Below are 14675 nucleotides of genomic sequence, written 5' to 3' on the forward strand. Positions count from 1 at the left end.
AGCATGGGACCCGATGTCCCGCCCCTATCCCAGACCGAGTGGCATCACAACGCGTGCCGGGCGGCTGCACGTCACCTCCCGCACCGAGGTAGTACTTGAGCTTTATTTTTTATTTATTGATGGTTGTGCTTTTTAGTGAGGAGAGTTTAGATGCCGGGGGTGGGGGGCTGTGTGGGCGGGGGGGGGGGGGGGGGGCTGGTCGGGGGAAGAGAGTGTTTTGATTGGGGGGGGGGGTGGGGGCGAGGGGAGAGAGTCAGCAGTCCTCGGAGACAGAATTCCACCAGTCCCTCGGAGTTGACTGCTGCAGGCTCCGTATTCTGCGAGCCCAGCCTGCTGTGTGTTGTGTGTGGCCAGTTGCCTGCGCACTCTCTCCCGCCCAGGCATCCCACCCACCCGCACCTATCCCCAGTAGAGTGGCCTCTCCCACCGGCAGGCCCACTGACTTCCCGGGCCGAGTTATGAAGGTAGGACTTAAGTTTTATTTTTTATTGATGGTTTTTATGCTTCTTGAATGTTGTTGTGAAGGTGTTTAGTGCTTTGCAAGGTCCTCTCGCTTCCCTTCCCTCCCCCACCCCCCCCTATCTCTAGCTACCTGCGCTGATTTCTTAACTCTCCGCAAGGGTTTTAAGAAATCGCTGGCCTAAGTTAGCTTGGCGTAACTATTGGCTGTCCAAACTGGCTTAAATGGACAAAACAGGCATAGGTGGCTGGTAACGCCCCCTTTTGGAAAAAAAAACGAAACGGAAAAAAATGCTAACTAACTCAATTACACTGGCGCAAATTAAATGTGCAGAATGGGGATTTTTAAGATATTCCAGAAAAATCAAGTTGCTCCAAAAAATACAGAGCAACTCCTGGCCAAATTTGAGCCCATTGCTTCTATAACATTCTCATGTCATTAATTAAAATTGTATTTAATTAACATAGAATAGGTTGCAGAATGAACCAGGTGTGGTAGTAAGATAGCCCTGCATTGCTGCAAATTGCTGTCTGCCCCGTGACGGATCCTCTATTCTGAAGGTGGAACCTGGCACCAGCTAATGCCTAGTTTCCATGGCCGTTTGCCCAGCATTAGGCCTGAAAAAGAACTCGGAAGGCATTGTTTGTGTCACCTACAGGAAATGTAAAAGGTTCCACTTGTTTCAGCCAGCAGATTCTCGCCCTCATCTGTTCAGCCTCAGGAAATGTGCATCATGCGTAAATAACGTGGTAAGCCAGCAATGGTGGTCACTGCTCCTATGTTTTGTCCTTAACTCCTGGAAACATGAGGCATTAGAACAAGGAAAATAACCCCCGCTATGTATCAAAGTGTAACCAGTGTATATTTTGTGAAAGTAAAATGGGTTGGCAGCTCCCTACTTGGGTCTCCTTTGCAACTCTATCTATGGACATCCACTGCCATTCTTTGCCTCAGGCCTTGCCCACAGCTCTGCCCCAGTGTCCTCTCCTTTTCACTGTTTTCTCCTATGGGGAGGGAGTTATTGCTCTCCCAGCTCAGAAGTAAGCTGTAGCAATCCGATAACGCCCCCTGTCCCCAATAGTGAGTGCATTTAGTTCAAGCTACAAGTTTAAAGCTATCTGCTCATAATGTACACCCCCTCCCTCCTACGACCCAGTTCTGTGGTCTTATTATGCTCTCTTTAATGGCTGAATCTCTGCTCACATTTGATTTGCTGGATTCCTGGGCTCCTCTGTTGTCAGCATGTATGTGGAAGCTGACCCTGTGCTTCAAGAACAATGCCGCTCAGGAGCACCTTGCAGGTGTTGAACTGGGGATGCACAGGATGGATCCTGGGGCACACCAGAGGTCACTGTGATCAGAGGAGCAGAAGCCATTGTTGTGACTGCGTTGAACTAGGTAAAAAAAATGAACTAATAGGCCCCTGGAGATGGACAGCAGAGAGAGGCATTGAAAGATGGAGTAGTTGACTGAGGCAGTACAGAGGTCGAGGAGGGTGAGAAGAGTTTGGAAGACAACTTGGCTTTGATCTGTGTAATTTCTGTACTGTTAGTGGGATGGCAGCCAGATTGGAGTTCCTTGAATAAGGAGTGGTAGGAGAAGTGATATTATTGCTATTTCGATACTGTCACATGCTGCATCACAAGTGAGGAATAGCACATGGCCTTGAAGCCACAGATATTTGTAAATTTAAAAGTAAATCGATGGTCGCATTTACATAAACACTCACCATTTGGCAACAATAAGTTCTGAGGGCATATCGCCGATCAGAAGTATAGAGAATATGGGATACTTCCTGTCATACTCAATGTTATTAACATGCTAATCTAGATATAGCACACTAAACGCTTTTACCATTCTGAGCTGGATAGATATAACACATTGAACAGTTTGACCATTCAGGTCTAGATATGGCACTTTACGAACTTTATTACATTTTTTTCTGCAACAATTCAAAAAGTCTCTGTTATTCCTATTAATATTCAAATTATTGAATGGATTACAATGGTAACTTGCTCGAAAGTTATGCTTCAGATCATGTTATGTTCTCTGCTTTAGTTATATGTTTGATAGGGAATTTTTTTTTTCTGTTTACATTTTCTGTTTGGTTCTATTTATTCTGCCCAAACCAGAACGTCACTTAACACCAGTAAAACGTTGCCTCCCAAGATGCCATTACTGGTGAATGGTTTTCACCAAGACATATACAGGTAAGAAGTTTAGATCACAAATATTACATTGCTCTGGGACACAGAAGGGAATAAATAATACAGTTAGTCTGTTGTGATTTATGTAGTTTCATTTGGTCTTCGGCCCAAGCTGTCAATTAATATTCCGCAATACAATAAAACTAGATATACTAATAGTACTAAACAGATTCCTGTGAGGAGTAAAGAAAGGGTATCCAAAGCTAGATAGAGTTCCCTGGATGTCTAAAAATACAGAGATTAAAATGAAACCGAAAAAGGAGGCTTATGATAAATGTCAGGTTCATAATACAGTAGAGAATCAAGCTGAAACCCGAGAGTGCAGAGGCGAACTGAAAAAGGAAATGAGGGGTGAAGAAAGTGTATGAGAAAAGATTCACGGGTAGAATAAAAGGGAACTCTAAAGTCTTTTATAATCATACAAACATTAAAAGGATAATCAAAGGAAGGATGTGGCCAATTCGGGACCAAAAAGGAGATCTTGTGGAGGCAGAGCACATAGCTGAGGTACTAAATGAATACTTTGTCCTCACAAAACAAAATGATGCTGCCAATGTCATAGTAAAGGAGGAGGTCATATAGAAATTGAATAGGATACAAATAAAGAGTTACGTAAAAAGTTGATAGTGCTCAAAGTAGAAATGTCAACCGATGAATCCTTGGTTACTGAGGGAAATAAGGGTGTAAATAGCAGAGGCTCTGACCACAATCTTTCTATCCTCGGATATAGGAGTGATGCCAGGGAACATGAAGATTACAAATGTTACACGTCTGTTGAAAAAAAGAGGGAGATATAAACTACAGGCCAATCAGCCTAGTGCCAATGGTGGAGAAACTTTTAGAGACGATAATCCGAGACAAAATGAATTATCTCTTGGAAAAACATATGGAATAATAAGTTATGTATCTGACTTTCAAAATGCATTTGATAAAGGATCCAGTTATGTGCAATGTGTTTCTGGCTGATTGGCTCACCATTATCACATGGCCTGATTGCTGATTGGTCCCCTTGGAGGATAAGCCACACCCAGAAGTTTTTCTGGAATGTGTAATTGGAACCACCCAGCCCAAGTTCTGAGTGACATTGCAAAGTCTAATTTGAGACATTCGGACTTCAGAACTCCCCTGCAAGCAGTCACAGAGAGGATAGAGCACCACTAACCCAGCAAAAGCCTCCCAAATCCCTGACCCCAAGTGTATGCCTCCCCTAGCCCAACTACCTGACACCCCCAGCCCATGTTCATCGCCCCCCCCAAGCCCATGTTCATCGACCCCCCCAGCCCATGTTCATCGCCCTCCCCCCCCCAGCCCATGTTCATCGCCCTCCCCCCCAGCCCATGTTCACCCCCCCAGCCCATGTTCACCCCCCCAGCCCATGTTCACCCCCCCAGCTCATGTTCACCCCCCCCCAGCCCATGTTCACCCCCACCCCCAGCCCATGTTCACCCCCCCAGCCCATGTTCACCTCCACCCCCCCCTCAGCCCATGTTCACCTCCCCCCACCCAGCCCATGTTCACCTCCCCCCCCCCCCCCCAGCCCATGTTCACCTCCCCCCCCCCAGCCCATGTTCACCTCCCCCCCCCCATGTTCACCCCCCCAGCCCATGTTCACCCCCCCAGCCCATGTTCACCCCCCCAGCCCATGTTCACCCCACCCAGCCCATGTTCACCCCCCCCAGCCCATGTTCACCCCCCCCAGCCCATGTTCACCCCCCCCCAGCCCTTGTTCACCCCCCCCAGCCCATGTTCACCCCCCCCCAGCCCATGTTCACCCCCCCCAGCCCATGTTCACCCCCCCCCAGCCCATGTTCACCCCCCCCCCAGCCCATGTTCACCCCCCCCAGCCCATGTTCACCCCCCCCAGCCCATGTTCACCCCCCACCCAGCCCATGTTCACCCCCCCAGCCCATGTTCACCCCCCCCCAGCCCATGTTCACCCCCCCCAGCCCATGTTCACCCCTCCCAGCCTATGTTCACCCCCCCCAGCCCATGTTCACCCCCCCAGCCCATGTTCACCCCCCCCAGCCCATGTTCACCCCCCCCAGCCCATGTTCACCCCCCCCAGCCCATGTTCATCCCCCCAGCCCATGTTCACCCCCCCCCAGCCCATGTTCAACCCCCCAGCCCATGTTCAACCCCCCCCAGCCCATGTTCATCCCCCCAGCCCATGTTCACCCCCCCCAGCCCATGTTCACCCCCCCCAGCCCATGTTCACCCCCCCCCAGCCTATGTTCACCCCCCCCCAGCCCATGTTCACCCCCCCCAGCCCATGTTCACCCCCCCCAGCCCATGTTCACGCCCCCCAGCCCATGTTCACCCCCCCCCCAGCCCATGTTCACCCCCCCCCCCAGCCCATGTTCACCCCCCCCAGCCCATGTTCACCCGCCCCCAGCCCATGTTCACCCGCCCCCAGCCCATGTTCACCCCCCCTAGCCCATGTTCACCCCCCCCAGCCCATGTTCACCCCCCACCCAGCCCATGTTCACCCCCCACCCAGCCCATGTTCACCCCCCAACCAGCCCATGTTCACCCCCCACCCAGCCCATGTTCACCCCCCACCCAGCCCATGTTCACCCCCCACCCAGCCCATGTTCACCCCCCACCCAGCCCATGTTCACCCCCCACCCAGCCCATGTTCACCCCCCCCCAGCCCATGTTCACCCCCCCCCAGCCCATGTTCACCCCCCCCCCAGCCCATGTTCACCCCCCCAGCCCATGTTCACCCCCCCAGCCCATGTTCACCCCCCCCAGCCCATGTTCACCCCCCCAGCCCATGTTCACCCCCCCCAGCCCATGTTCACCCCCCCAGCCCATGTTCACCCCCCCAGCCCATGTTCACCCCCCCCAGCCCATGTTCACCCCCCCCAGCCCATGTTCACCCCCCCCAGCCCATGTTCACCCCCCCAGCCCATGTTCACCCCCTCCCAGCCCATGTTCACCCCCCCCAGCCCATGTTCACGCCCCCCAGCCCATGTTCATCCCCCCCCCAGCCTATGTTCACCCCCCCAGCCCATGTTCACCCCCCCCAGCCCATGTTCACCCCCCCCAGCCCATGTTCACCCCCCCAGCCCATGTTCACCCCCCCCAGCCCATGTTCACCCCCCCCCAGCCCATGTTCACCCCCCAGCCCATGTTCACCCCCCCCAGCCCATGTTCACCCCCCCCAGCCCATGTTCACCCCCCCCCAAGCCCATGTTCACCCCCCCCAGCCCATGTTCACCCGCCCCCAGCCCATGTTCACCCCCCCCAGCCCATGTTCACCCTCCCCAGCCCATGTTCACCCCCCACCCAGCCCATGTTCACCCCCCACCCAGCCCATGTTCACCCCCCACCCAGCCCATGTTCACCCCCCACCCAGCCCATGTTCACCCCCCCCCAGCCCATGTTCACCCCCCCCCAGCCCATGTTCACCCCCCCCCAGCCCATGTTCACCCCCCCAGCCCATGTTCACCCCCCCCCAGCCCATGTTCACCCCCCCAGCCCATGTTCACCCCCCCAGCCCATGTTCACCCCCCCCAGCCCATGTTCACCCCCCCCAGCCCATGTTCACCCCCCCAGCCCATGTTCACCCCCCCAGCCCATGTTCACCCCCCAGCCCATGTTCACCCCCCCCCAGCCCATGTTCACCTCCCCCCCCACAGCCCATGTTCACCTCCCCCCCCCCCAGCCCATGTTCACCTCCCCCCCCCCCCAGCCCATGTTCATCCCCCCCCAGCCCATGTTCACCCCCCCCCGCCCATGTTCACCCCCCCCAGCCCATGTTCACCCCCTCCCCCCAGCCCATGTTCACCCACCCCCCCAGCCCATTTTCACTCCCTCCCCCCACCCCACCCCCCCAGCCTATGTTCACCCTCCCCCCAGCCCATGTTCACTCTCCCCCCAGCCCATGTTCACTGCCTCCCCCCACCCCCCAGCCCATGCCTCTCCCAGCCCAAGTTCCTGAGCGTACTCTCCACCCGCCCACTGTAGATGGAGCATTGTGTGTGGGTCATGGATTGTTTACAGGTTTATTGGTTATGAAATGAATAGTGGCAGTGTCATGACTTATGTATTTAATTCACTCCAACGATGTCCCTTGTAACTCATGCAGCGAACTTTCCAAGAAGTCCGGTATGGGTGTAAAGAGGGTTGACAGAACGTGATACGTCTTCCCTGCGTTCCTCGCTCCCCTCCGATTTCCCCCCCCCCCCCCCCCCCCCGCTTCCCATCATCCCTCTCGCTTCCCCATCTCTCTCTCCCTCTCTCCACTCCCCCCTCTCTCTCTCTCTCTCCAACCCCGCCCCACCCGTGTCTCTCTCTATCTCCCGCCTCTCTTTTCCCACCCAGCCTGCCTGCCCACCGCCTCTCTCTCTCCCCCCGCCCCCGTCCGCTCGTCGTGTCTCGCTCTCTTTCTTCCCCCCCGCCCCCAACCCGGCCCGTCCGCCTGCAACCTCTCTCTTTCTCCTCCACCCCGCACCCGCTGTGTCTCTCTTTTCCCTGCCCGCCTGCCGCCTCTCTCCCACTACCTCTGATGTTTTTTCTCCCACAGAAGGCTGCAATAATGCAAAAGCTGCAAGCAATGTTTGAGCAGGGGACTCCATGCGGACTCTTCGGGCCCCACTTCCAGTTCTGGTTTCGGGTCCGAGGAGTCTGTGTATGCGCGAGAGGCATCGTGGGTGGAGTCTAGAGGACGCAGGCGCAGAAACAACGCAGTGCAAATAGTCACAATGTTTCATAAAATACTACATAATAAACTTATTAGCAAAATTGCAGGACATGGGAATTAAAGGCGCAGTGGCAGCATGGATACATAATTGGCTGCGGACAGACAGCAGGGAGTAGTGGTGAATGGTTATTTTTCAGACTGGAGCGAAGTACACAGTGGTTTCCACCCCTCCCCCTCCCTCCTCCAGATTGATGTCAAGGCCTTGGAGAGTGTGCAGAGGATACTTAACAGTATGGTACGAGGGATGAGGGTCTTCAATTATGCAGATGGACTAGAGAAGCTGGGATTGTTTTCCTTAGAGCAGAAAAAGTTATGGTGAGATTTAGGTGTCAAAATTATTAAGGGTTATGATGAGAGAAACTGTTGCAGGAGGGTCTGTAACCAGAGGACACAAATTTAAGATAATTCGCAACACAGCCAGAGGGAGATAAGAACTCTTTTTTACACAGTGAGTTATTATGATCTGGAATACACTGCCTGTAATGATGGTGGAAGCAGATTCAGTAGTAACTTTCAAAAGGGAACTGGATAAATAGAAAAGGAAAAATGAGCAGAGCTGTAGGGAAAGAGCAGGAGAATGGGACTAATTGGTAGCAGGGGCCAACCGGAGGCACTCTGGGCCAAATGGCCTCCTCCTGTGCTGTAAGATTCTATGGCTCCGATATCGACAGGGACCGGGTTTGATAGGCAGAGGGCGGAGTTTCGGTCAGGAAACTCTGAATTTCCCCACACGCGTACAACTTTTTTTAGCGGGATCCCCGCCCGTAAGTCTGTCTGATTGACTGGCTTGGCTTCCACTCGAGTAGAGAGCAGTCGCAGGTAAGAAGCCTGCTGTGGCTCCTTACCTGCCAACCCCGATCCCAACCACGGTGGTCTTTTTATGGGGTGGGAGGTCCAATCCCAGGGAAGCAGGTAAGCTCGGATGGCCGGGGCTGGAGGCACTCCTGCTCCTCCTGGCCCAAAAAGCAGTGCTGTAAAGGTACTTACCTTTTCCACGAAGCTGTCTTCAGCTCTCTTGAGCTCTTGGGTTGCCCGAGGCCCCTGAACCCCTGCTGGCCACAGTTAAACCTGCAAAGCAGCTTAAATCTGTGGCTTCCAGCCTCAATTTCATATTGATAGTGCCAACAAACCTTCCTGGGAGCGATTTGGCAGCCCACCCCCTGTCCCACCTCCATTAAAACCAGAAGTGGGTAGGTTGGAGGTGGGTTGCAGTCAACATTCAGATATTTTACCCTTTAACCTCCCACTGACCCAAACTTGCCCATTTTCTGGGGTTAAATGCCCCCATAGAGTGAGACTTGTTAGTAACTGTCATGGCAGCTTGATATTGGAGCACTTTTCCTCAGGCTGTCACGGACCAATGTGCAGAGCAGTCACTGTGCAGACTTTGCTCCCATTTTGGGCGTAAGTTCAATATTTACCTCAGTTTTTATATTATAACCGCATTAAGCGTATACTGCTGTTGTGGAATTTGTTCACAGTGACGTGAAAGTTAAGTTTAATAAAACACAAAAAAAAAATGATTAAAACAAAGAAGGAGACTCTTAGTTTGCTGTTAATACTTTATGCTCGCATGTGTTATCTAATTACTTTAAATACGTGCAAAGGATTCACCTTGTAAAAGGTTTAGCTAGCACAAAAATCAGATGTTCAGAGGGGTGATCAGGGGCGGGGCGTGGAAGAGGGGTCGAGGCAAGAATGGGGATGGGGCGGGGGGGGAGACATTCAAGTGGTCAAGCGATGTTAGGGATGCAAGACGTGGGGTTGCAGAGTTAGAGGGTGCAGTGTGGGTGGACACAAACAGGCTACATATGGCTGAGCACCAGGACCGAGGCCTGACCACACAGGGCCAATGGGAAGTGTCACCCATGTTACGGAATTGGATAGCCGAAAATGAGTCGGATGGGAAGGCTGTGTTCTGAAATTTCGGGTTGATTCAAACATTATTATGGTGCAACCCTGAATAATTTATATATAGAAGGCAGAGTTTTCTGCTGCCATTTTTCCAGGGAAGAGGCACCCACCTTTAGATTACGCCGCCTATATATAATCATTAGTTGCTTCAGTACAGCCATTCACTTTGATATACTGTGGCACTTCTTGGGAGCCAGACTCAACTTCTGAGATTACGGGTGAACGCACCTGTCAGAGCGGAAGTTTGTTGCTGCAGCAGCTGTTAAAACTTGTGCTATTACCATGACATTCTGGGCTTTATTTTATTTAGGCTATCAATTCTATACATTATAAAAGAGAAAGGGGTTCATGGCGACAGATATGATTAGTAACATGATAATATAGACATCGATATTAACCCCTCCTACCCCCCTCGATGGGCGGGAGAGGGTCAGGGCAGAGGTTAAACATTTTAAACAGGGAACGCGTTCCCAATCCACCATGTTGCCATTTTTATGGCAGCGGATTTTATGTCATGCGAGTGTCCCGCTCTCGAGGGCCGTACTTAACTGCCCAGGGGGCAGTTGCCTCCAACCTGAAAAATGTCTACGAATCTACCTGGTGGTCCAGGAGGTTCGGAGACTTGCGGTCCTGGGTCTCTAAGCTAAGGCCTGTGTAGAGACCCACGTAGGCGCTTAGTATGTGTACCTGGGATCACATGGGCTGGCCCAATCAATCCAGGTAGGGGTATTCCCATTCATACTTGTGGTGAGTTCCGTTTGCACAGAATCACCATAAGTATGGATGGGAATAAACACACAAAAACTTTGATTAATTTTAAATATATGTCATGTTTTTAAAATTTATTTTAAGTGAAATTTAATTAATTATTTAAAACAAAAATGTAATTTTTGCAAAATAATTTTACATATTTTAAAAGGTCTAAAAATAAACTCACCTTATTTAACAGGATTTTAAATGTTTAAATTATTGGAAAACATTTCTTTTTCTGGCCTTTAAAAGACTTGTGCTGATACAAAGAGACCTTACATCTGCTTTTATCAGTCATAAGAATTTTGCGGGCATTCACTGGGCAGAAATTGGGCAAATAGCCCAACTCTCCGTCCGCTGAGGCCCTTTACTTCTGGATGCAAGCGATCTGCCAAGAGGGTTCTTGACAGATCGCAAGGTCCGGTTTTAGGCACATGTGCTTCGTATACCTAAACCCGGAACTTGCAGGGCCGCCTCCGGGTGCGCACCTGGTACATGCTCGAAGGGGCCGCGAATTCAGGGCCAACATGTTTAAATCGGGCTCCCACAGTACATTTGGGAACTTGATTTAAATTCAATAGTTACCGTGCAGGTTCCCCAGGACTCAGGAAACCGGCAGTAAAAGGGAGGCCGGAGCTGCTGGTTCAAGAAGTTAAGTACCTTTTGCACTCCTTGTAAAAGATTTTAGTCATGTCATGTTAGTGCCATGGTATAACAGCAGGATAAGATACTTCATAACGTCTGCACAAAGAAATGTAAGCATCACAGTCCGTGATATTATGGCCCTTTATGGTTTCTTCTTATCAGTTACTTCAGTTACAATCTTACAAAGGCTCCATTTCATCTGGCTAACACATACGTTTCTCTCAGCAGTCTGGACAGTATGCATCCTAACTTGTCAATCTGGCAGCTGTGCCATTTACAAAGAAAGCAAGGATTTCATTGCAAGTCCATTATTTTGGTCTTTGAAACAAGTATAAAAAGCCCAAAATCTTTTCACTTGTCAGCCTCCCCTCTGACGACCATGTCCTCTCTCTCCGCCCTGCCATGATCACGGCCGACCACCCCCTTTAACCCACCCCCCTCAAGCAGCGATCTCTCACTCCCCCATCTCCCCACATGATTACCAGGGACCGTCCCCAAGGGTGCCCGGCATGGCCTCCTGACGCTGATCTTCCCGCCAGCCAGCCAGCCATGTCAATTTGGGCAGCTGCTAGGCAGGTAACAGAAGAACAAAATTATAATGAGATCCTGCCGTTAAATTCGGCAGGACTTCTGTGTCCCTGGCTCTTCCGGATTTTCCCCGTGCTATCACGCTCCTCCGCACCCTCCCCGTAAATATTGGGGCCATATTGTCTCTGACTACAATGCTTACATTTCTCTGTGTAGACCTTATGAAATGCTGTTTTACAATCCTGTTACTATCCTGCTGTTATACTATGGCACTAAGATGGTATGACCACCATTTTAAGAATGCTGTACCTTTAATGTAGAAAAACATCTCGAGATGCTTCATAGAGTTTTAAGAAAGGGAAATGGATGGCGATTCAAAGAAGGGTGAGGGTGGGGGTGACAAAATGTTTGGTCAGCGAGCTGAGTTTTAAAGGAAGTGGAGAGGCAGAAGAGTATAGGAAGGGAATTTCAGAGTGGAGCTTAGGTGGCTTAAAGCACAGCCAAAGCTGGCGTGAAGGGATGGGACAGAGGAATAGAGAGTTCGTAGGGTAGAGGTGGAGAGGATTGCAGCACAGGAGATGGTTACAGAGATGGGGATAATCCATGGGAAAGAGCATTGTGCAACATAGCGTCCACGACTATAGTTGATCTTTCCCCAGCACCTTTAATCTATGGAATTCCTTACTCCCTCGATCTTTACTTTCTCTTGGAATGAACATTTTGTTCAAGTGTCATTTAATCTTTATTTTTTGATGTAGCCAATGTTTCTGTTGCTGTAATCAACTTTCCCTTATTGACTTTGTTCCTCAATTAGATTTCTTAATAATAAAAAAACACAGCCCATTTGCAAAAAAGGGGCACCGCTCTTACCAATAAATCACTTACTGTTTTATGCACCAACTTTATCAGAGGGGAGATATTTCCAATACAGTCAATTTATTTAGTTGCTAACTTTTTGATGCATTTCTGGTAAAAATGAAACATAAAGCATAGTTTTATCCCCAGGGAGCTCAAATGATTACTGATTACATTTATGATTATAATTTATTCAATTGATTTGCTTTCTGTTGCAATGTATTTAACATGTCTTTTATTACTTTTCTAGATGCTATTGTAATGCATCATAATTGCTGATTATTTTACTATATTTGACCTTTTGTTTTTAATTTATGATTCATTATTATATGTATCTGCATGACTTAATAATTTGCTTATAACATTTAATTTTCAAACTGCTTCTGAAGCTCCACTTTGCCTGCCTGCATTAAATCCAGCATTAGACAGGACAGTTCTCAGACACGGGAATCACGGATACTGTCATTTACAGAACTCTTGGTTAGGTAAGAAGGGTTGAAAGTGTCTGGATGTCTGTCCAGTCACTTTCCTGGTGCTCATTGGCAGAACAAGAAATCGAACTTTGTTTAACTGAGTTTAACTATGAGATGCCTCTTTGAGGAGGGAGAATAACCATCAGTTGTTACATGATTTAAAAAAAATCAAACTCTTTGAAAGATTAACCATCATATGACCCTTGTTGTGTGGCACTCAACTGTGCAGACCAAGAAATTCTGCATAGGAACAGGAGTACGCCATTTAACCCCTCAAGCCTGTTCCGCCTTTCATTTAGATCATGACTGATCTGTATCTTAACTTAATCTACATGCCTTGGTTCCATATCCCTTAATACTTTTGCCTAGCAAAAATGTATTAATCTCAGTTTTGAAATTTTCAATTGACCCCCAGCCTCAAAAGATTTTTGGGGTGTTCCAGATTCCTACCACCCTTTGTGTCTCCTGATATCACCCCTGAACGGCCTGGCTCTAATTTTAAGGTTATGCCCCCTTGTTCTGGTCTCCCCCACCAGAGGAAATAGTTTCCCTTTATGGAATCCTTTAATCACCTTAAACACCTCGATTATGTTACCCCTTACTATTCTGTGCTCGAGGGAATACAAATCTAATGTATGCAAATTGTACTTTTAGCCCAGATATGATTCTGGTGAATCTGCGCTGGATTCTCCAAGGCCAATATATCCTTCCTGAGGTGCAGTGTCCAGAACTGAACGCAGTACTTAAGATGCAGTCTAACCAGAGCTTTATACATCTGTAGTATAAGTTCCACCCCATGGTATTCCAGACCCCTTAAGGTGAAGACAAACAATACATTAGCCTTTTAAAATATTTTTGGTACCTGTCCACTAGATTTTAGTGATTTCTGTACATGGGCCTATCAATATTTCTCCACCTCCATGGTGCCTAGCTTCTCACCAATTCGGAAAATTCCCAGGTCTGTGCTGATTTAGCTTATCTCCAATGGACAATGTTCGGATTCTGCAACTAGTTTTACATACCTTGCTGGGAGAGGGAGTAAAATCAGGCAGAGATCCTGATTGCTGCTTGCCCAGTCTCTCTCGTTGATGACAGCTGTAATATGTTTTGGTTGAATAGCCTACCACAACTCACTGTCCACGTTCACACATCAAGAATAGCCACTTAGGTGGGCTGGGGTCCTTTAGGGCTTCTGGCGCCCATGGAAATGCACACCAAATGAACCAGTGCCTTTGGGGGCACCTATGAAAGAAAAGAACTTCACCAACTTTCATTTTTTTGTCAACATATTTTTATTTTACTAGTGTTTTTCCTTAAGCAGTAAGTGCAGATTGGGGCACTAGCCAAGCAGTAATCAAGCTTGAAGTATGGATTATCTGCAGTACTATTCCTGCTGATACAATCCTTTAACCCTAAGCTGTTCCAGCAGCTATGCCTCTGTAGCTGTGTGTGTCTGTTAAGCCTCACAAGATCAAGATAACTCCTTTAAACTAGTTCCCCAATGATGTTAACAACATGCAATAATTATCAAAAATATTCTAAAAGAGAGAAAAATAAAAGATTGATAATAGGGTGGTGAATATTCTACGATTCTATCAGGTAATGCATTTCCTCACGTGGCCTCTGGTTCTTTTGCCAATCGCCTTAAATCTGAGCCCTCTGGTTATTGACCTTTCAGCCACTGGAAACAGTTTCTCTTTTGTTTACTTGATCTAAATCCTTCATGGTTTTAAACATATCTCTCAAATCCCCTCTTAACATTCTCTGCTCTAAGGAGAACAACCCCAGTGTCTGCATTTTTATTTTGAACTTTATTTTCAAAAGGATTGTGAAAGTAAAATACCTTCAAACATTGCCATGACTTGATCTACAGGGCAATGTTTCATAAACTAAATATTTCAGAGCTAATTCTTTCATTAAAAAAAAAGAGGCAAGTAGTCATATATGTTAACTGGGCACATGCAGTGTCTCCACAGTAAGACATCACTAAATATATTTCATAAACCAATGCTCGATAGATGGCGCATCAATATAATTTGCATAAAACATTTTTGAAATGGAAAGAGTAAGTAATGAAAGAATTTGCATTTATATAGTGCCTTCCGTGTCCTCCGGACGTCCCAAAGCACTTTCCAGCC

The 14675-nt window shown here is 48.7% G+C and overlaps 1 protein-coding gene across 30 annotated transcripts in view; it reads left to right on the forward strand.

Annotated features, from left to right (window-relative positions):
- The window catches only part of rims1a (regulating synaptic membrane exocytosis 1a), a 908397-nt gene that overhangs the window by 615891 nt on the left and 277831 nt on the right, over positions 1-14675 (forward strand). For 15 of the 30 annotated variants that reach the window (XM_070884742.1, XM_070884748.1, XM_070884749.1 and 12 more), the window contains 2 exons: positions 2593-2670; positions 12454-12549. The exons of 6 other annotated variants lie outside the window; for them this stretch is intronic. In XM_070884742.1, coding sequence (XP_070740843.1) covers positions 2593-2670; positions 12454-12549 — 174 coding nt within the window. Of the gene's footprint in view, positions 1-32; positions 89-281; positions 465-2592; positions 2671-12453; positions 12550-14675 lie in introns of those variants that run through there. 9 more of the 30 variants (XM_070884747.1, XM_070884757.1, XM_070884753.1 and 6 more) reach the window with 5 other exon arrangements.

Source organism: Pristiophorus japonicus, chromosome 7 (assembly GCF_044704955.1).
Source record: "Pristiophorus japonicus isolate sPriJap1 chromosome 7, sPriJap1.hap1, whole genome shotgun sequence".
Lineage (NCBI taxonomy): Eukaryota > Metazoa > Chordata > Chondrichthyes > Pristiophoridae > Pristiophorus > Pristiophorus japonicus.